The sequence below is a fragment of the Xiphias gladius genome, chromosome 3 (genome assembly GCF_016859285.1).
Source record: "Xiphias gladius isolate SHS-SW01 ecotype Sanya breed wild chromosome 3, ASM1685928v1, whole genome shotgun sequence".
Lineage (NCBI taxonomy): Eukaryota > Metazoa > Chordata > Actinopteri > Istiophoriformes > Xiphiidae > Xiphias > Xiphias gladius.
Genome location: NC_053402.1, coordinates 3,524,527 through 3,545,002, shown reverse-complemented (window position 1 = coordinate 3,545,002; position 20,476 = coordinate 3,524,527). Strand labels below are relative to the sequence as shown.

The 20,476-nt window shown below is 37.1% G+C and overlaps 2 protein-coding genes across 10 annotated transcripts in view; both read right to left on the bottom strand.

The window, feature by feature from the left end:
* Positions 1–10,847, bottom strand: part of LOC120787468 (transmembrane protein 106B-like) — a 13,173-nt gene extending 2,326 nt beyond the window's left edge. Inside the window, exons 1-9 of one of the 5 annotated variants that reach the window (XM_040123154.1) lie at positions 10,698–10,847; positions 10,330–10,359; positions 7,961–8,025; positions 6,181–6,378; positions 4,988–5,051; positions 4,708–4,861; positions 4,379–4,519; positions 3,910–3,953; positions 2,043–2,096 (exon numbers count right to left, since the gene is read on the bottom strand). In XM_040123154.1, coding sequence (XP_039979088.1) covers positions 2,043–2,096; positions 3,910–3,953; positions 4,379–4,519; positions 4,708–4,861; positions 4,988–5,051; positions 6,181–6,376 — 653 coding nt within the window. In that variant the 5' untranslated portion in view covers positions 6,377–6,378; positions 7,961–8,025; positions 10,330–10,359; positions 10,698–10,847. The remainder of the gene's footprint in view (positions 1–2,042; positions 2,097–3,909; positions 3,954–4,378; positions 4,520–4,707; positions 4,862–4,987; positions 5,052–6,180; positions 6,379–7,960; positions 8,026–10,329; positions 10,360–10,697) is intronic. The other 4 variants (XM_040123147.1, XM_040123166.1, XM_040123174.1 and 1 more) reach the window with 4 other exon arrangements.
* Positions 10,848–13,064: 2,217 nt separating this feature from the next.
* The window catches only part of nbr1b (NBR1 autophagy cargo receptor b), a 38,669-nt gene continuing 31,257 nt past the window's right edge, over positions 13,065–20,476 (bottom strand). For all 5 annotated transcript variants that reach the window (XM_040119762.1, XM_040119771.1, XM_040119797.1 and 2 more), the window contains 4 exons: positions 19,372–19,457; positions 19,087–19,162; positions 17,493–17,586; positions 13,065–16,561 (listed from right to left, as the gene is read on the bottom strand). In XM_040119762.1, the coding sequence (XP_039975696.1) occupies positions 16,388–16,561; positions 17,493–17,586; positions 19,087–19,162; positions 19,372–19,457 (430 nt within the window). In that variant the 3' untranslated portion in view covers positions 13,065–16,387. The remainder of the gene's footprint in view (positions 16,562–17,492; positions 17,587–19,086; positions 19,163–19,371; positions 19,458–20,476) is intronic.

Here is a 20,476-nt window from a genome sequence, read left to right as displayed (position 1 = left end):
AACATGACTTTCACAGTAGTTCAGGAGATAGTACTTTGCATGTGTGTATACAGTATGTACTTAAGTTGCACTTAAAACATTTACAGTGTGACACTACTCTGTCTTCATAAATCAGAGAAGCTGCAGCAGTGAAGTTCAAAATAGTGAAATCTACAAAACTTTTCAAACTATTCCTGGATCTTGCATGGAGTAACACAGATGATCTTTGAAGTATAATGAAATGTTGGCAAAAATAAGTGTTTTTCTGTCCCATCCACTGAAGCATGTGACTGAACTGTGGGGGACTGATAACCAGTCATGTGAGTGCTGGCTTCATAGAACAAACAGGGGCAGAAGTCAACACTGATAGTATAAATGGTCTGTCCTCTGACATTAATCTCTCAGCACTGAAAATAGTGAAGCAATTCTTAGAATGTTACGGGATAACTTCTGTTTAAAGAGTGAAGCAGAGGTGGAAACAGAAGTGGAAACCATTGGTGCATACAAATACATGACATCACCATTTAATCCCACTCACTTCAAACCAGTACAGTGAGAACAACATACAAACAGAGAAATCTAATGAGAAGTCACAACAACTGTTTGAAAATGTTATCATGTAGGACCACATCACTCATAGTAAGAAATTAATTGAGAAAATTCAGTGCCTTTATCATTAAAGGTGTGGCGTATTCTTGCGTTAAAAATACCATGCAACAAGGTGACCTAGTAGATGAGTGGTTAGGGCACATCCCACATGGGTGTAAATGCCCTGAGCAGCGAGTCCCTGCTTCAACTCCCAGTCGACTGGGCCATTTGCTACATGTCATTCCCCCACTCTCTTTCCCCACATTCCTGTGCTTCACTGTCACTATGAAATAAAGGCATAAAAATGCCCCCCAAAAATATTACTACAGCTCATGTTTCACCTAATGTATTTACAAATCAGTCACGTACAGTGAAACCTTGTTTTTGTTCTGGATAAATTTATTTATTTATTTTTGTTATCAAGATCTCTTTTTCAAGAGAGACCTGAAAACAAACTATTTTATATACACAAGTTCAAAACAATGAAACTCATTCACTCCAACCAACCATCACAGACATGGCCACACTAATCAAACCAATCACGAACATTATTAGAAATTTAAGCAAGTAAAGCTTTAAAGTCCCTCAGAGGAATGGGTGTCTCTGACTTCAAGCTGTGTTGCAGCTCATTCAAGTAGTTAGGTGCATAGCCCCAGAAACCAGTCTGTTCCAGTTCAGTGTTTGTATGATAAACTTTCAATGCCAATTTATTCTGTGATCTGGTGTCATGGTTATTAGCTCTGAACTCAGCTAAGGATGTTAAATATCTTGGCAGGTCAAAGGTCAGACCAAGGTTTTTCAATAGCCATACCTTGGCCATGAACATAAAGAAGTCAGTTTTTAAAAAACACTCATGAATTGCAAATTGGATCCAAACTATATTTGGAGGTTATTTGAAATGCAATTCTAATCGGATTTCCACAGATGCATCTCAGTCCGGACGCTCTGACCTCTCAAATTGGATTTCAAAGTGATTTTTGAGTCACTCGCAACACGACAACAACATCAAATCATCACTGTTAGGGGGTCCCTTGGCAAAAGTTCATTTCTGGGCTCCTATCACTCATAGATTCAGAAAGCAACCAGAAAACTGGAATCTTGTCCCAAGTGTTCTGTATGTCAGTTAGTTTGAGAATACTTCATTTAACACACCCTTATTTAGAAATATGCATCATGAACACATTTTAAAACAAAACAAAGTCTTAAAAGTCAATTTTGACATTAGCCCCTTCCAAAGACAGGTACAAATTTCTAAAAACATTGACCAAATACATACAACACATACAAAAAGATAATGACCCAAGATCAGTTGACCACTTTCCCTAGTTGGCAAGCTAGCATTGAGACTATATAATAATCTACAAAAATCCCTGTCTTTATTTCTTTTGCTCAATTCCACAAATTTGAAAGGATTTTCACTGCCTGTAGAAAGAGTGAAAGAAACCTTGGCACTTCGCTGAACTTGTGATACTTACTGTAGATGCACATAGAGAATGTGGACAGGCAAGGACACTCTCTTACAGTAGTTACTGCAGAGAAAAACAAGGCAAAAACAGCTAATGAATGGTCATTTTAGAGAAGTGCCAAGCACAGTTTTTATGCAACAATAATGATTACAGACCTGTTTTGAACTGAAAAAACAGACGATGAATACACAGATAGACAATAAGCTTAACAGAAACCAATCAAATCCCAGGAAGGCCAAGCTAACTTAACAGCCAGGTTAGTTAGTGTAACAGATTCTACCAGTGTGTAGCATACATACTGTATGTAATTCAAAACCAAAAACTCATCTTATTTTGTACACAGACCTGGAAAGCTCTAAAATAAGATTGGATGACCATATTCAAATGAAAACCAAACATTTTTTCATTATGTTTTACAATTTTCTGTATTTCTTTTGTAAATTTCATGAAGTAAACTTTAATCAGTGGACCTGCTTCTTCAGCTTATACAGCCAGAGCTCAAAGGGAATGTCCTGTCTTTAACACAGACACAGTAAATCCCATGACAGTGGATTCGGTTTTTCCTTTTAAATTACAGATTTGAAAAAAAAACCTAAAGAAAAAACACTAAGGTCTAATATGACGTTCACTTTGATAAAGCAAAATTTAAATATCAGCTGCCTAACATGTTGATCACCTTCAACAGAACTAGCCTTGTTTAAAAAGGACTGTGTTCCTGGTTTGAACACTGTGTTTCAGAGTTGTAATGGGACCATGGATGTTGCAGTTCACAGTAGTTTTAACCCCTAAGCCATGGGGTGCCCCATCACAAAGTTTCAGAAAGAAAGTAATAGAGTCCATCTGCTGCTGCTCATACTTAGGTAAGAGAAGAAGGTAAGAAGGATGTTTTCTGTGCTGGTCTTATTTGAAATTGCTATTAAAAGGTGCACTGTGGAGTTTTCTTGTAAACAAACAAAAGTTATGTTTACAAAACTTCTTCATACTAGGGGTCAAAAATTCCACAGGGAACCTGCAATGGCTGTTTGTTGTTGACACAAACTCAAGACTTTGTCCATGTTCACCTGCTGTAAATTTGTAATAATATACATTTCCACAGCACTAACTCCATCAGTCCCCCAAAAAAGGGTCACTTCTGCTCTCTCTTTAAACAGAAATATTGTTTTTATTGCAATTTACTTACTATTTCTAGTCACTCCCACTTTGTTGTCTTTTTTTATCCCTGTTAGGTTACTGTCAATGAAACTCAACAGTTCCTGCACTGATATTTAATTGAAACTGAAAGCAACTGAAAGCCCTCCAGTGGCTCAAATGACATAATCTATGCCTTTCAATGTATACTGTAAGTGCAGTGTCAATAACAGTAGCTTCAAAGTGAGTGCAAAACTGGAAAGTAGAAGTGATTTAAAATAATTAACAAATGAAAACAGTATTTCAAGTGTTAAGTAGGACATAACTGCTGAATTTATTTTCTTTTTTTTTAATCCTCCATGTACACACAAAGCTCAAATTGTAGATGCTTGTCTATGTATATACAGTATATTGATAAAGAGTATATCACAAGTCTTAGACATTGATCCATCAGCAGGTGTCAGAAGTCGACACAAAGAGTAATCTGTTTACATTTGCAGAGTAGAAACCTCAGCAATGATCTCCTGACAGTCTCCATTTTGATACGCATTGTAACTGAACCAGTCACAATGTGTATCAAAATGATCTCCTGACAGTCTCCATTTTGATACACATTGTAACTGAACAAGTTAGTCACACCACCAAGTCTTCTTAAATAAGGTTTTATTCAGAGCCTCTTTAAATGCTTGAGAGAATTTTTCTGTCCTCTGTCTGCTGAATTGTACTGTAAGTAACGCTGGCAACTCACCTCAGGCCACGGTCTGTCAGGTTGATGGGGATCACAAAGGAGTACTGCGAAGAAAAGAAAGAGGCAGAAGCAAGTCATTCCCATTCCTCACTCCTAAAGTATTAACACTGACAACTAGTTCCATTCATCATAAAACAATATCAACAAGTATTTTTTAATCATATTATCAAGTATTTTTCTGATATAAAGAAATATCATAATATGGCAAAGGTATGCAAAATCATATGAAATAATCAAACTGACAACTTCGTGGACGATTTTATCCAATTTCACAGACAAAATATGGAATATAACCAGACTTATCTCTTAACCAGCATGCTGCTGTATATGGCGTTGCAGATATATTAGATCTGTCTGTCTTGTGTTTTTTGACAGTTTTTGTGATAATAATGTTAATGACTAAAAATATTTTTAATCATCCTTTCAGGCCATCCCTACTAGCTGTTTCTGTGAGGTTGGGATGGCTCACCGTTTTGATGGACAGAGGTTTGACAGAGGTGACGTTCTTGATCGACACTGTTCCCACCACCATGTCAAAGTTGAGGGCCTGCACTGTCAGATTATAGGCCTGTACCGTTGCAAAGTTGTGGTTGGTTATGTTCAACACATTCTACAAAGAAAAGAGTTGTGACTGAAAGACAGCATGATGAATCAGAGGACATACCATTATTCCTATGAGTAATGGCAATCAAAAGAATTATGGCTCATCCTATCAATACATCCCTCCACACCTTGACTTCTTAGTTATTTTCATCCATCAAACCCTTTGCTTCGCTCCTTCATTTTCTCTCTACCCACCGTGATGTTAATTTGCACTTCGTTTTCAGTGAAGTAAACAAAGGATGACTTTACGGCTACTGAAGACAGAAAGACAGAGCGAGGAAACAGGAAGAACAACACTAGGGTGCTGACCATGAGGCACACACCAACAGACACAGCAACATACAGCTTCCTGAGAGAGGAGGAAACATCAAAATCATCATCAGTTCATATAGTCCAGTGAAAGTTTTTTTATTTTTAGGTTTTAAAAATAACTTAAATCAACCTTAATTAAGGTGGTCAGTATTTGCTTCCTTACGTGTGCCTGGGTCTCAGCCTCTGGTCATTACAGGGGATGACAGCCACTAGCTTGCTCTCCTGACCTGTAACACACATGGTCATGGTTTCATATCAAAGAAACACGGAGGCAATGTAACAATAGTGTAACAATCAACCTGTCTGTGCTCTTGGGTGGTCAAACTATGTAATGGAGACACTGTTTCCAGATGACATAACATATCTTTTTCTCTTCTGTACGGACATCACCATGACACATGGTCCCGTCAATTTATCATTCGAGCTCTACTTAACCTAAAGCAGCAGTAAAAGAAATTTACCTATTTTAAATAAGGTCAGCACATAGTCAAAATTTGGGATTGTATAGACTGTCCATGCTACAAGTGTGCAGACTGCACGGTTGACAAATCATAACATTAACCATGATAAACATCATGGCCACGGCTATGTACTGACACTCTCCCACAGACACACACTGGAGAGCCTCTGACAGTAGAGCTGCTAGCTCCACTACAACACAGATACCCACACAGTTACACACTGACATTCCATGTCACACACTACTTAGCTACAAGGCCACCCCTCCCGCTGTTGCTGCTCCATCACTCCTCTGCATTTTTTTTACATATGCTGGGAGACAAGGTTCTAGCAGAATTTGAGAGTGTATTTACCCTTTAATTGTTATATTAAATGGAATTAAAAAAGAAGTAATTAATAGAAGAAATTATCAACAGATTAATCAATAATGGAAATAATCTTTAGCTGACGCTCTGGGGTAGAATGTAGGGACCTTCTTATTCCAAAGCCTAAAGCAGGGGACACAGATGTATGTGCCTGTGTGTGCATGCGTGCGTTTGTGTGTGCTGTAACTTTTTATTCAAAATTCGAACACTCATTTGAATGTGGGAAAAAATTAAATATATTAACTATAATGACCTGTTCAAATTCAAAATTTACAGTCTATAAGCACATCAGACTTTTTGAAGTAGTTTACCTTGTGGTCCAGCAGAGGGCGCTCTTAAAATTCACTATCGGTAAACTAAACTAATCAATAAAAACAGAGGAGAAGATTAGTGAGCAGAGCGGTGCCAATCGGATAATCATAATAATGACTGTGGTCCTAATTGTGGTATATTGATTATTTGCCAGTTCAAATTTGTTCGAACTTGATTTTTTGTGAAAGTGACTGCCCTAGTGTCTGTGGGTGTTCAGTACCTCTGGGTATACGTCCGGTACCCCAGCAGGTCGGACAGTGAACTGTCTCTCCTGAGCTGTCTCTCCTGTTGGAGCTCCGCCTCTTGATGTCAGCCTTCTCAATTATAGGCAGGTGGTCGTTGTCTTGGCCACTCCTACTGTGCTGTAATCCTGCACTCCCAGTGCCACCATCACACCTGCTAGGAACAGCCCCCATACCTAGGAAGGAAGAAGAACATTTCAGATACTAGTCAACTTCAAAACTTGATGGACTAATAGGGGTAAAAAATTAAGTTGCATTACCAATATTTTCAGAATAATGTTATGAAAATATGTTTTGTTCTTATATTATAAATACATATCAAATATACTATTATTAGTACTATAATTTTCATCTCATACATGAATTTTTCTAGTAAAAATAATAAAAATATATTTTATTCTTTTAAGGAAATATTACAACTTTTTCATAAAATTTGAACTTTATCCTAATGTTATAAAATTTCTCATAAAATGACTAGTTCATTTTTGAAATATTTTAACTTTTTTTATGACGTACTTTAATATTATTTTTCTCATAAAACTGAAGCTATATTTTAAACATTACAACTACATAGGAAAATTTCTCATAAAACTAGTTTTATTTTTGATCTTTTTATGTAAAACTAAAACTTTATTTCAATACTATGACTTTTCTCATAAAAGTTTTTTTTTTTGAGATATTGAATTTACATTTACTCATTTGGCAGACACTTTTATCCAAAGCGACTTACAAGATAAGGACAACACTAAAGCTTCAATATTAAAGATAATATAACTTTTTTATATAACTGTGTTTATTCAAATGATATGACCTTTTCTTCATAAGTAATTACCTTATCTTGAAATATTACAGCTATTCTAAAATATTATTCTTATGTAAAATTATGACCGTATCATCACAATATTATGGATTTTTTCTCTAAATATTAAGAACTAATTCTCATAATCTCAGCTTTTACTGACACTGGTCCTAAAACCACACTGTCAGTCATTAGCAGAAAACACTGTTAAACTATAGCAGCATATAGCAGCATATTATAAGATATCTCTTCCAAATGCTTTATTAATGTTAGTGATGAGGGACACAATCCACACTCCTTCCATGCAAAAATGCAATCTGTGTCACTGTTACTGTCTTTTTAGTACCGAATTACTTCTAACTGGTTCCCTGGACAGTGTTTCCATGTTGAGCCATGGCAGAGGGGCAGCAATATAAAGGATACAAGAAATTTGACACAAAAAAGACTGTAACTTTGGAAGATACTCACTTATCTTGCTTAACCGAGACTTTAGAAACAGCAAAATTTTGGAATGTATTCTGGCACAGAATGAGGACTGCGGATTTGTACTCCATCACTGGAAGAATGTTAGGAAGGGATTTCTTGATGGCCAGTATGAACAGGAAGAACACTAGCAGCAAGTCAAACCCGTTTCACACCTCATTTTGGCACCTGACTAACTGTCTTAAGACAGACTGTTAAAAATATGAAACTATCCCTTAATGACCATGTTTTTGGTATGACATGATCAGCAATTACATATGGGTTAAATGTTCTGTTGTCCACAAACCTTTGGCTAAGTAGGGTATAGTATGTTCTCTAAAACTAAAAATAAACTAAACTAAAACAGGAACTATTTGCACCTGCATGTGGAGAAGATGTAGGTGACTTAAATAAATGAAAGAGGAAGGACGACATTAGGACCTAAAAGCTATCCCGCTACAATAGTGTTTAAAATAAACAGAATACTGTAGACTCACTGTTTATGAATGTGGTGAAGGTTCCTGCTGAGAAATTGCAGGTACACACAGGCCTCCAAAAAAAACTAGCAAAGCAAAGATAATGATAGCTTTCAGATCAAAGAAACAATAGTGCTTTTAAAAACAAATACAAATCAACATGGACAGCCTTAGTTTCCTAACAGCATCCATGCACTGTGAATAGAGATGAAAGGTTTTATAGTTTGTTGTAATGTTAGAAATATTCCTTCACATTGGCTTATAATGAGAGCTTGTCATGTGATGAATGGCTGTGTAATGCTGTAATGCTTTAGCATAATCACTTTATTAAATTATATAATGTAGTTTACGAAGTCATGATAATGCCAACAAGATGTAATAAATGAATTACTACCAATTCCTTTAACAATGTAATGTCATTCAAAGGGCAATTTATTTGAAATGGTATAACATTACATGGAAGAAATTGAATTTAGTTGCTACAAGCACTGGCTGCAGTATATAGAGTTAAATATAATCAATAAATCAATCAATTTTAAAAAGCTTTATGAAGTGATTAACTTGCATTTAAACTCAGAGTATTAATAAAGTTGACGTGAAAGATAATTATTTAATTAATCAGCAAATAAGTCAATTTCCTTTATCTGTCTTAGAAAGACTTACTAAAAATTGAATTTTAAAATGCTATTTTGAAAAGGGTTTTAAATTTTTTGCGCATGGGTCCTGAGGTTAGTTCAACCCACAGAAAATTTTCCTTCAGTATTTTTTATATTAAAGGAAAGGTCTGGTATATTTTAAACCTGGTATATTTCTGATAAATGTGGCAACTGTGACTTTGGGTTATGCTTTACACTTATCAACTCTGTTATAGAGATACAGGGAAACAAGGACTTGCAAAATCATTGTACGTCAGGGTAAGCTGTACCAGCTTCCTACAGCTTTCCAGATAAAAATAATTTTTATTATATGAATTATTTCAAACTTTTGTCTTTGAGTCTGCCCCAAAGTAAACCATAGAGTCACAATGGCTACATTTAAAGGAAATATGCCAGGTTGAAATATACTGGAATTTTCCTTTAACAGTGGATGAAATTACTGCGTGTAACATCAGAGGTGTTCATCCTACAACAAATCAGCTGAGAATTATCACCAACTCTGCAGTTCCCCTCAGTTCTAGAGAGCAATTTAACATCTTTAAGCTAATTTTTTGGTTTTGTAGCCCACAGCTTTTGCTTCAGGTTTTTAGCAGTAGCAGGCAGCTGTTTACAGTGAAAAAGTTCAGATAAACCTACTGTTCAGTACGTGCCCAGCACCACATAGCGAACAGACACTGTTACAGACTACCTGTTAAACATAGTGGATCGTTTTGCAGCTAAAGAGCCAGATATTTTTCTCAGGAATTGGTGGAGTCCAAAACAGAGCTAAAAGTGAGTGACTATTGGACTTACATTCAACAGGTGGACTCAAACATGACTCCAAATGCTGTAGAGCTGCCTGCATTTATGAATGCAGTCAATTCTATAGTTTTTGAGACTCTCTCCTGGGGGGAGTTTTACTCATAATCTTTACAGTAGCTGGCTAGCCAATTTTTTCCTGTTTTTATTGGAATTTAAGCAGTTCAATTCTGGTGAATAACCTTAAATGGAAGTAGATGAAGCCTTGAAAGGTAATGCAAACAATTCCTACCAATTCCCCAACTTTTTTTGATAACTTACAAGCCCTCTGTCTGTACAAAGGCAGTGCTGGAACAAACCCTTACTACACCCTCTGATGCATTATTAGGACAACACTGTACTGTAGGAAGTAGGACTGTATATTGCTTCAGAATGATGAGAAAAACACAAGTAACAAATATAGACAGAGTGGTTGGTCGGAGGTTCATCCTAGAGCAAGATAAAGACCCAAAACATTAGAAGAAAAGAATGGTTGTGGTGATTTCACATGATGGAAGACCAGCAAAGTGTCTGGTCTTAAACCCCATGGAGATGGTTTGAGATGAACGGGACAGAAAGTGAAACCTAAACCGCCTACAAGTGCAACAACATTTGTGGGAACTTTTGCGAAAGAGTTGGGAAGAACTTTCTGAACAATATTTGATTTCTATTATATAAAGAGCAGCACAAGTGTGTCTGGCTGCTGAGTGAGACAAAAATGTAGATTAAAATTTGTTCAACAAAAAAAGATTCCATGATTCCTTGTTTTTAAAATCCCCAATTATTTATTGGCTATATGCTTTAATTTCAGAAACAGTTAGTCATTGAATTACGTACATTTAAAAAACAGCTGGAAAAACTGAGGTATTCTAAAACTTTTAATCTTTATAATTCAATAGTGGAGAGTATAGAATTATTCCGGTGACAAACAGTTGTCTTAAAATGTAATGATCTTACCTGGCAGTCGAGCATTGCAGACACCGTGTACTGCAGTAAACAAGATGAACTTCGCATTTAATTTTATCATCAACATTTTTGCTTCCAACACATAGAAGATAAACCTCCCACCTAGATTATGTTTAAAGAACACAGAGGGCGCAATTGGCAGTTTAAACTACGTGCAGGACGGTCGTTGCCTTGCCACCGGCAACGAAAGGAAGGAAGCACGAATATTGATCATTTAATAACGTTTAGTCCGATTTCTGCAGTGAAGGCAACATATCGCAACAAGCTCTCTAAAACATGTCGCACATTGATTTCCCATAATTAACCGCCTTCCAGATGCTTCTCAGTTGCGGGATGATCACAGTGTGCTGACAGTTTACCTGACCGCTGAGCTTCTGTGTGATAATTCTGACAGCGACTTCGTCTTCAGTCTAGCCAGGTACCGAAGGCTGCGTTCTTGTTTGTTCGTGTGTTGCGTTTACTGGTGGCAGCGACACACAAGTCCGTTACCGTCACGCCCCACAGGCCACTTCCTCTGTCAGCCTTCAAAGTAAAGCAAACAAGAACATAAAGTTGATACCCGGCTAGACTGAAGACGCAGCCGCTTCCGAAGTAAAGCTGTCATTGATATCACTTTTTAGTATGTCCAGCAGGCTGTTTCACCAAGTTTACTCAACATTTAGTGATACAGTGAGTTGAGTGTTTGGATATGATCATATTTACTTGTTATGTACAACTCTGTATTAAATTATCATGGATGATGTTTTCTTTACCCCAATGAAACCCTGCATTTTTTTTTAAATAAGAGATGCCAGCTGACGGTGACCCCCCCCCAAAAAAAAAAAAAAACACTCTTCCAGTTTTTTCCTTTTTTCGTTTTTCCGTTTAAGTTCAGCGAAGGAACAAGAAAAGCCACTTTTCAGCGGACCATTTCTTGATTTCTTCTTTTTCTGATGGAGCGCTTGTTTACAATAAAAAAACCTTTGAGCCCACAGGCTGTTAAAAGGAAATCGCCGCATTTTATTCCTTTCTTCCTTTCATTTTGAAAATACAAAACCGCCTCACTTCCGGTATTATACTGGCCAGTTTGGGAATTTAACTCAGCTGTTAGTCAGCATTTTTTTTTCTTTCTTGAATGCACTTCAGCCTGACAGAGATGGTGAGATGACAGCAGAGCTCCACGGACACAGCACAAATATATGAGTTCTGTGTTAAAATCCTGAGTTCTCAACAATACTAACTAATAAACTACAATGCCTCTGAGTACTACCCCAACTATTCTTGTGCTTTTGGCTTCTTCTTTTTATTGTGTTACTGTAAGCAAGGATTCAGGTGACAGTGTCTATTGTTTAGCCACAGAACAGAAGTACATGTTACAGGGTTGTTCACATACTATCTAGCTTAGGAGAAAGGAATTATTATACAAACAAATGTTTATCAAATTTCTTCACTAGTTCAGAGCATGGGGTCCTCTATTTAAAGTTGGTACTTCATTTCATTGACACTGGCCTCAGTGAAGGTTTCCTTTTGTAAAACATTGTCACCCTATATTGTACTGATTTTAACTTGAGACAGATTGATTTGTATATCATAACCATGTTCATACACAGTACAACACAGAAAAAAAAGCTTTAAAAATCCAGCTTTTCTCTTCTTCCTTAAATACTTTACTTGTATTGTTACCCCGATATGAAAATATTTTACCTGACCTCCCCCAGTGGAACACATACACTTCATCAAGTGCAAATATCCGCCAGTTTCCATTTCACAAGAATTTGGATTGGATATGTGCAGCAGGGTTTCATTGAGAATACTTTACGTCTTTTAAAGGGAATGTGGCAAGATTCTGTTGAGTCAATGTGATGCAAAATGTATAATAAAACGTAGTACACATGATGTAAAGGTCTGGTAAACTACGGCGGATAACAGAGTTTACTGCAGGAACTTTGTAGCAGAAGATGAACTCAAATAGACAGCCCCAAATAAAGAAAAAAAAAAAAAAAACACAAAAATATGTTTCAATGACAAATTCCTTGTTTCCTTTTCAAATACTTGTCATCAAAACATGTTTAAGTTAATGTTTTGTGTCTATTTTACAACAGAGCCAGTCAGTTTCACTGAGAACTCTGGTATTGTAAAATTTGCACTGCTGAGTGGAAAACGTCCCATCAAAATCTCCACCCCATATCCTCATCATTTTGCATGAGTCAAGTTAGTCAGGAGTTTAAATATTCAGTTTTTGGCTGAGCTGCACAGATGAAAACGACTCTGTCTAACATTTAAAGGAATAGCTCAACATTATGGGAAATACACTTTGCACTCCTATTCAGAGTTAGATAACTGATATACTTGCTTTTAACTACGCATTCTCGTGTGCATCACGGCTACCTTGCATGTCCTACATTCCCTGGGAGGAAATGGTGAACCAGCTAGCCTGGCTCTGTCTGAAGGTAACAAAAACCACCTACCATCATCTCTAAAGCTCACCAATGAACACCTTATATCAACAGTTTAATTCAGACAAAAAACAAAGTGACAAACGGCAACGCTGTTGTTTTATGCAGGACTACTGTATGTTCTGGGCTGTTTCTTGGCTCAATACAGTGACTTCTGCTTATTACTGAGCTTTAGAGGTGCTGGTGGGTGAATGTTGTTACCTTTAGACAGAGCTAAACTAGCTGTTTCCCCGTTTCCAGTCTATATGCTAAGATAAGCTAAAGGCTATGGTAGGTTCATAATTAGTGTACAGACATAAGAATGGAAATGGAAAATGAATAAGCATATTTCTCAAAACATTAAACTATTCCTAATTTAATTGCAGGCTAAGTGTCTATGGTTTTCTAGAGACAGCAATTTTTATTTGAATTTGCAGCTTGGCCAAAAAACAAAAACATAGAGTAGCATCTCTGTGCTAAATCTTTTTTCTTGACCAGTGATACTGGTACCAGGTATGCACACAATTTATCATAATTCTACAACAAGAGCTGTTTTATTAAATGATTTCTTTAACCACAAATCCTTCAAGTCCTCTCACGTGCAAAGTCAATCTGGTAACATTTTTTGCAAAAGATAACATTAACACACACATACAGCAGAGCAAATTCAACCACCACACAATAAGCCTGAAAATACAACATCCACAGCTCTAATTTTTTTTCAAAATTTCCGAAACAGCCTTCAAGCACTCGAAGAAAAAACACCTCAAATGATCTCAATTCTTAACTTTACTAATGAAATTAACTGATAGTCATTACTTCCGACTAGGAGGTTTTGTATATATTCATACATTTGTCAAGGAGAAAAAAACTGCACATTTCACATTGTTACACACTGTTCGATTCCAGTTAAAAGTCTGGAAAGACCGTACTGTACATACTTTTAATATGCTCTGCCAAAGGAAGTACACATCCTTTAAGAGTATCAGCTCCCACACCTTATCACTATGAGGAAACTCAAAAAAGATGACAGGAGTGCAAAATGATATGAACACATATGAGCTCGGCTGAAAGGATTCAACTCAAGCTCTATTTTGTCTCTCAGGCTGATTTGTAAAGACCTGTTTCATGTGTGATGTTAAATGAAGAGAAAGACCGTGAGTTAAGTGTGAGTGAAGTCTTCCTTTTTATCTTCAGTCCTCTCTATGCTTCAAACAAAGAATTTATTATTATTTATTATTAATCATTGTACAGTTTGGTTGGGTTAGGTTAGATGATGCTATCTTGCATGATCAACACTGGACCCACTTGAATAATAATGAACAGGTAGAAATAGGATGTAAAAGAAGCAACTTTTACTGCAATATTACAGACGCTACATTTCCCCTAGTTTTTAAAAGGGAATTGCCAAAGCACAGGGAGTAGGATATTCGCTCTGTTTAACTCCTTTTCATTTTCTCTTCTATCACGGATAAATCCACAAAACATGCTTAAGTGCATATGTATCACCATGACTATCCAATTATTTCCTTCATGCTGAAACCCCATATCTACTATCGTTAAATCCTGTGGTTGGTCCTATTTCCTTTTCACATCACAAATTAACCACAGCAGAGGTCACTTGGAAACAGGCCAAGAAAAAAAAAAGAAGTTAAAAGAAGAAAAAGAGTTGCTGGAATTAGGCAATCAGCGAGGCAGTAGGGTGCAGCCAAGAGAATCCCGCCATTGAGTGTGGCCATTCAGAGCAGGTCTTGACTTGAATGAACTAGTTCATTTGAAGCATACTTAGACATTCAGTCTGAGCAGAGGGTTCGAGGAATACAGAAAATCCTTATTGTGGGAGCCAGCTAGCTTGTTCAGGACAACAAACAACATCAGGGAAGATGCTTGACTGTTAAGACAACAATGTGTGAAAGAAGGAAAATTCAATTATAGGAAAAAGTTAGATTTTATGTTGAATGAATGGTCCCTGTGTGCTGTAAGTTTTTAAGTGCAAATACTTTCTCCAAATCCAGAGTCATAGAGAGGAATGTTCTTCTGCTTTCAGTGGCCATCTACTCATCTACAGCAGGTTATGCATACAGTACAGTAATAGCTATGTGAGATCCCTATATATTCTCCAGTGATATAGACAAAAGTTATGGATCAAAAATAATATCAACAAAATTGCAGGCTAATAACCTTGTACACCACAAATGTTTAGACGAGTGGTTCCAACACAATAGTATTATTCAAATACTTGCCTGTGTACCTAATGTGATTAGGGGTGGGCAATGTGGATAATATCTTCTATCATGGTATATGTAATTCTTAAAATTAGTAAATTTTAATGTCTTTGAAATTAACTGATTAAGTGTTTATACATAAAACCACCAGATGGGAATGTCTGTTTTTGGCTAATATAGTGATGACAAATCAAGGTACTTCATCACATTTATCACAGGTCAAATAAAAATCAAATATTGTCACAAAGCAAAGCAGTCTTGCTCATTGATTTGTGACACTGCTCACAATAAACCAGACATATTAAAACTGACCAAGACTGATGTGACATGGTCAATATGGCTTTTGAACAAAATGTGTGAAGTTACTGTCCAATTAGCTTGAGGAGCTGTTGTGACAGCATTAGCCATTAGTTCACCAGTTAAAGTAGTTTATCGACTAGTCCTGCAAGTAGTGACTACCACTATCACCACATTTTTTGCATGGACGTGCTGAACAGGATGCCACTCTATGGTGTGACTGGGCCTTTATGCAACTTTGTAAAGACACCTCAGGTTAGGGTAGCATATCTCTGGGGCAGATCAGAGCCAAACGACTAAAGGTCCAATGGAACCATCAAGAACCCAGGAATGCCTCATTAAAAGCAAGTGTATCAGCACTTTACACTGTTTGGTGTACGACAAAAGTATACAATAAATTTAATGTGGATTTTAAGTCTATGACTGACTAGCATGTTTAAACATTCTCTGACTTAACTGGCTAGGTACAAAAGTGACCTGTGATGTGGATCTCCTTATTATTGTTCTCATAGCAGATGTAAATACTTGATATAATCTTACACTAAAGGATAATTAACATAATTTTTATTTTGATGTTGCTGTATTTGCGTTAACTGTGAAATCTGCTGGATTGCTTTAATATAGTGAAATGGAAGTGGTTAGTTTTTGCAGCTAGCACAACTTAATTTTAGCTAGCTTCACAGCTAGCTGCTGTAGTGCTCTTGGGATATGTAGCCTTAATTTTTTGAAATTTAAACATGACTCATTTGAGACTTTAGGAACATGTCTCTTTCTTTAACTTTTTTAGATTGGTAAGCAAATAAACTGCCCTGTGTCTATCAAGGCCTACACTGAAAGTAATACCACAGAGGGTGGGTGTGTGATGGTCTGATACAGGATCCAAGAGAGTTTGCTGGAATGTCCCTTTAGATGGTCATAGAGAAGAATGTTCTCCATCCAACTGGACCAGTAAGAGGAGATTGGCAGAAGGACGAAGGTTAAAAGGTAGATGAACAGAAATGAATTTCTCCCTTCCCGTTTATCTTCCTCCTCTTTCTTCATCCATCATTTCTTGTATATCCTCTTCTTCTCTATCCCCTTTTCTCTTCTTCCTCCACTTCTTCATCTCTTTCTTTAGTAGCGTGTGGAGTACCAGTCATTGTCAGTCATCTGAACAAGCTCATTGACAACATCCAGCAGGTTGAAGTTGTGTTTCTTTAGCAGCCGCTGGTTCAGCGCCCGGTCCCCAAAGCCCATCTCCACCAACACGGCCATCATGGTGTCCTGGGCGGAAGAGTCTACTGGAGGCTGCATGGGAACAAGATCTGATTAGTCCATGAAACCTGCTATTAATTATATGAAAACAAATGTCTCATGTATATGTGAACAGAACAAGTTAAGAATTGACTGTCTGCTAAATCCCGACCTCAGACAACAACTATCCAAAAAGTATGTGGGCACCGCAGGCCTGTCAAGCTTAGCATTTCTCTGAAAGTTAAATGATGTGCATAGAGCTGTACTAAGAAAGATACCCTGTATATAAAGATTTTGGAAGGTAGTTTCTTTTTTTTTTACACTTCCCTAAACCAAAAATAAAGGAGCAAAAATTAAGGAATGGATTAAACTTAAACTTATTTGCTCTATTGTAAGACACAAATATTAGCATGTTGAGCTAACTGTCTTACCTACAGTAGTAACCCAGCATTACTTCAAGGCTAGAGGCATACCGTGCTGCATTATTTTGTGGGATTACAGGTTTTTTGTTTTGTTTTAAAAAAAAAAAGCATATCCACTGTGCAGAAAGTTATTGTAAAATTGTGTGGAAATTGGTCCTGTATGTAAACTGGTCTATTTGATCAGAGTTTAGGCTATCATTAGCAGCTCTGTCATACTATATTGGATATGGGGACATTTACACTCCAGCATTCCCAGCTAATTTCATTTTTTTGAAGAAAAAATGCCTCTAAAAATGTATGTAAGCGTTGCCCTGTGGCTTTCCTTTATAGATGTAATAAACAGACATTATCCATAATCTATAGCAAGCGGAAAGTACTGTATAGGAATAGTATCACATCGGCCTTGGTATTGGTAGATATCTAATATTCGAGGACTCAGATTGGGATCAAAGCTAAAAAAAACTTGATAAGGCCATCCTTAGTTTCAGTACTTGAATGTCTTAACAACACAGATAAAAAATATGAGGTATTAAATAAGATTGTGAGATAAAATACTTGCTGACCTCTGTGGGGCCTTGTCCAGTGAACAGGGCTTTGTAAGCAGAAGCAGCTACTGACAGAGCTCCCTTCACCAGGCCACTGGTGATACCTGAGTGCCTAAGGAGAGACAATAAGGAGGTTACATCCAAAACGTGACATCTGCTGTGTAAAAGCCTTGGTATTTAAATAGAAAACTTGAATGACCCAGACAAGTTTTGTTCCAAAATTACTAAATTTTCACTCAGTTTTTCATTTGCAGTAGGTTATAAGACTTTAGGAAATTGTAGGAGCCTTTTAAAAATCACAACTGTCCAGAAATTTTGCACTTTCCGCTCTAGTTGAGGTCATGTGGTCATTACAGTAGATTAAAATTTGCTATATATCAACTTTATAAGTTGCCGGAGCTGGCATAGCGCCCACACACGCAGTCACTAACTGCAGTCCTTTAAGAATTATTATCCAATTTTTGGAAAAACGAAAAAAGCAATTTCAGAGAGAAGAAGACACAAGGATCTACAGTATGCGTCAAAGCAGCAAAAACATGTTAAAAAGATAATGATAGAAGCTAAAGCCTACAGATCACAATGTAAAAGTGAACCAAAACATCACCTGGCAATTGAGACAGAAGACTATGAAATTGAGGAGCAACACTGTTTCTGTAAAGCAGAGTAGGTCTTTATTAACTGCTGATATAATTAAAAAGCAAAAGCAGTATGTGTATACATTCAGTATACCTTCAGTAGCAAGCGTAGCACAGAAGTGTTAGTTCATGATTGATGTGCTGTACCCTGTCAATGTTAGTCCCACAGGTTTTCGGACATCTAATTGGACCTACTTTGATTGCTATCACTGTTACATGTGCCCTAAGGCACAACGTTCAACCACGACTTGCTTGAATTCCACAAAAATAGCCTGAAAATGATGAAAATCCAAAACAAATGCATTGGAGTCTATGGAGAACAGCCGTATAGGTATCGGACCCTGGTTGGAGCTGGCCAATGCTATGCTATGATTGGCCAGTCTGCATTATAGGAGACCTAGCAAAGGGTCAATTGAATGATGTACAATCCTGTGAAAAAAAGGCCAGCGGGGAGTAAATGGTCCAGTTCAAAGCAGAAAGAAGCTCAGGGAGCTATTGTGACTGGCTACTACTAGCATGTTCTGACTGGCTAGCATGTTAGTGGTTAGCTCGGAAGCTACAATAGTTCACCAACTAGCCACCATCAAGCTATTAGAACAAAATGTGCAAAAATGCACAGTCGAATTTTGCTGTACCACTTTCTGATGACCAGGTTTTTGTGCATCGGAACTTGGTTACAACAGTTTCATTTACACCAAGTGAGATGGATTTAGTATGCTAGGGGCCTGGATGCCACCAATAGTAGGCTAAAATATACAGTATTTCTTTTATCAAAACTGTTAATCCTTTTGCATTTTTTCTTTTCTTTATAAAACCAAAACTTAGTTCTCATTATTCCTTTAGTACATGATCTTCATAATCTGCAATTTTGTGTTACATAACACATTGGCACACATGCTAGTTTGTGTGTGTGTGTGTGTGTGTGTGTGTGTGTGTGTGTGTGTGTGTGTGTGTGTGTGTGTTTGTGTGTGTGAGACCTTAGGTCCTCAGGGTTGTCTTCTGTGTCCTTACTAGCTTTAGTATCATCTGTCTGAGTTTGTTCAGGACCCGAGACTGCGAGACAAAAAAACATCACATTATCCTGGACTCCATCACTCATCTATCCAGTTTATAAAATAAAAAAAATAACACACAATCCGTAATCATATCTAATATCTCAACATCTTTCAAAACAAAAGTACAGCCTCACAGAGCTGCTAGTGTGTCTGTAGACTCTTAGTTTCGTTATTTCATAAATGGTAGCAATATAGCGATGTGCTTACCATCCTCAGTTTGGTACAATTCGGAGCCCTCAGCTGCTTCCCCAGCAGCAGCAGCATCAACATCTGTTTCTCCACTGTTCTCTGGACTGTACAATGTCAAGAGAAAGACATTTTTAGATCAGGTAAAACCAGTGCAACAAACACTAGGGCACCTCCAAACCTCCCACAAAAAAAGAAAATAAAAATAGAAGAAAACTGTAAATCTTCGAATTAAAGTTGCATTGGGGTATCTGCATACCATATAATCACAAAGTCTCCACATCGACTACGGCTGGGGACCTTTGTTGCATGTTATCTCTCTCTCTCTCTGTGTATTTCCCGCTTGTAATTTTACCATCATTATCAAAATTAAGGCAAAATTTCGAGAAAAGACAAAACAACAGTTTGTAATGTGAAATTTGTCGAATTCACCAACTCTGCTGCTCTCCTCAACTTTAAAGAGCATGTAAGCCTCTTTCAGCTCATTGTTTTGGTTTTGCGGGCCATGACTTTACTTTTTTGGTTCAGTCTCACTGCTCTTCTCAACCTTGTGTCCAGCAGCAGAAGGCAGCTGCTTTTTGTGAAAAAGCTCTATTAAACCCAGTGTACACTACTCGCTAAGCACCAAACAACAGAGATGTTGGTGAACATAGAGGAGCATTTAGCAGCTAAAGAGACAGATGTTTAATTGGTAGGGAGCAAAAGCAGAGCTAAAAGGAGAGTGAATATTAGACTTACATTCATCAGGTGGACACAAACACGATTCAAAATGAATGATAATGTTGCTCTGTGTATGCTGGATGTGTAAATATGCAATGGTCTGCAAACATGTTCACCATAACAACAAAGGTCATAATATGTCAGCTGTATGTGTTTACAGCTTGTTGTGCTACCCCCAAGTGGCCAAAAAATAATTAATACTTCTTTAAAAGCAGGTATTCAACTAATGGCTGAATAACCAGCAATACAAAAATTATAATAGTTCACATGTTAAATTCAGAATGATGTATATGGTATTTCCAAAGCAGCAATTCCATCAGTGACACACCATCACGTCAAACTAACCAATGTGTTCCTCTGAGTTTCTCTTTTTAACACAAATACTGTTTTAATTTGCTTGCCTTTT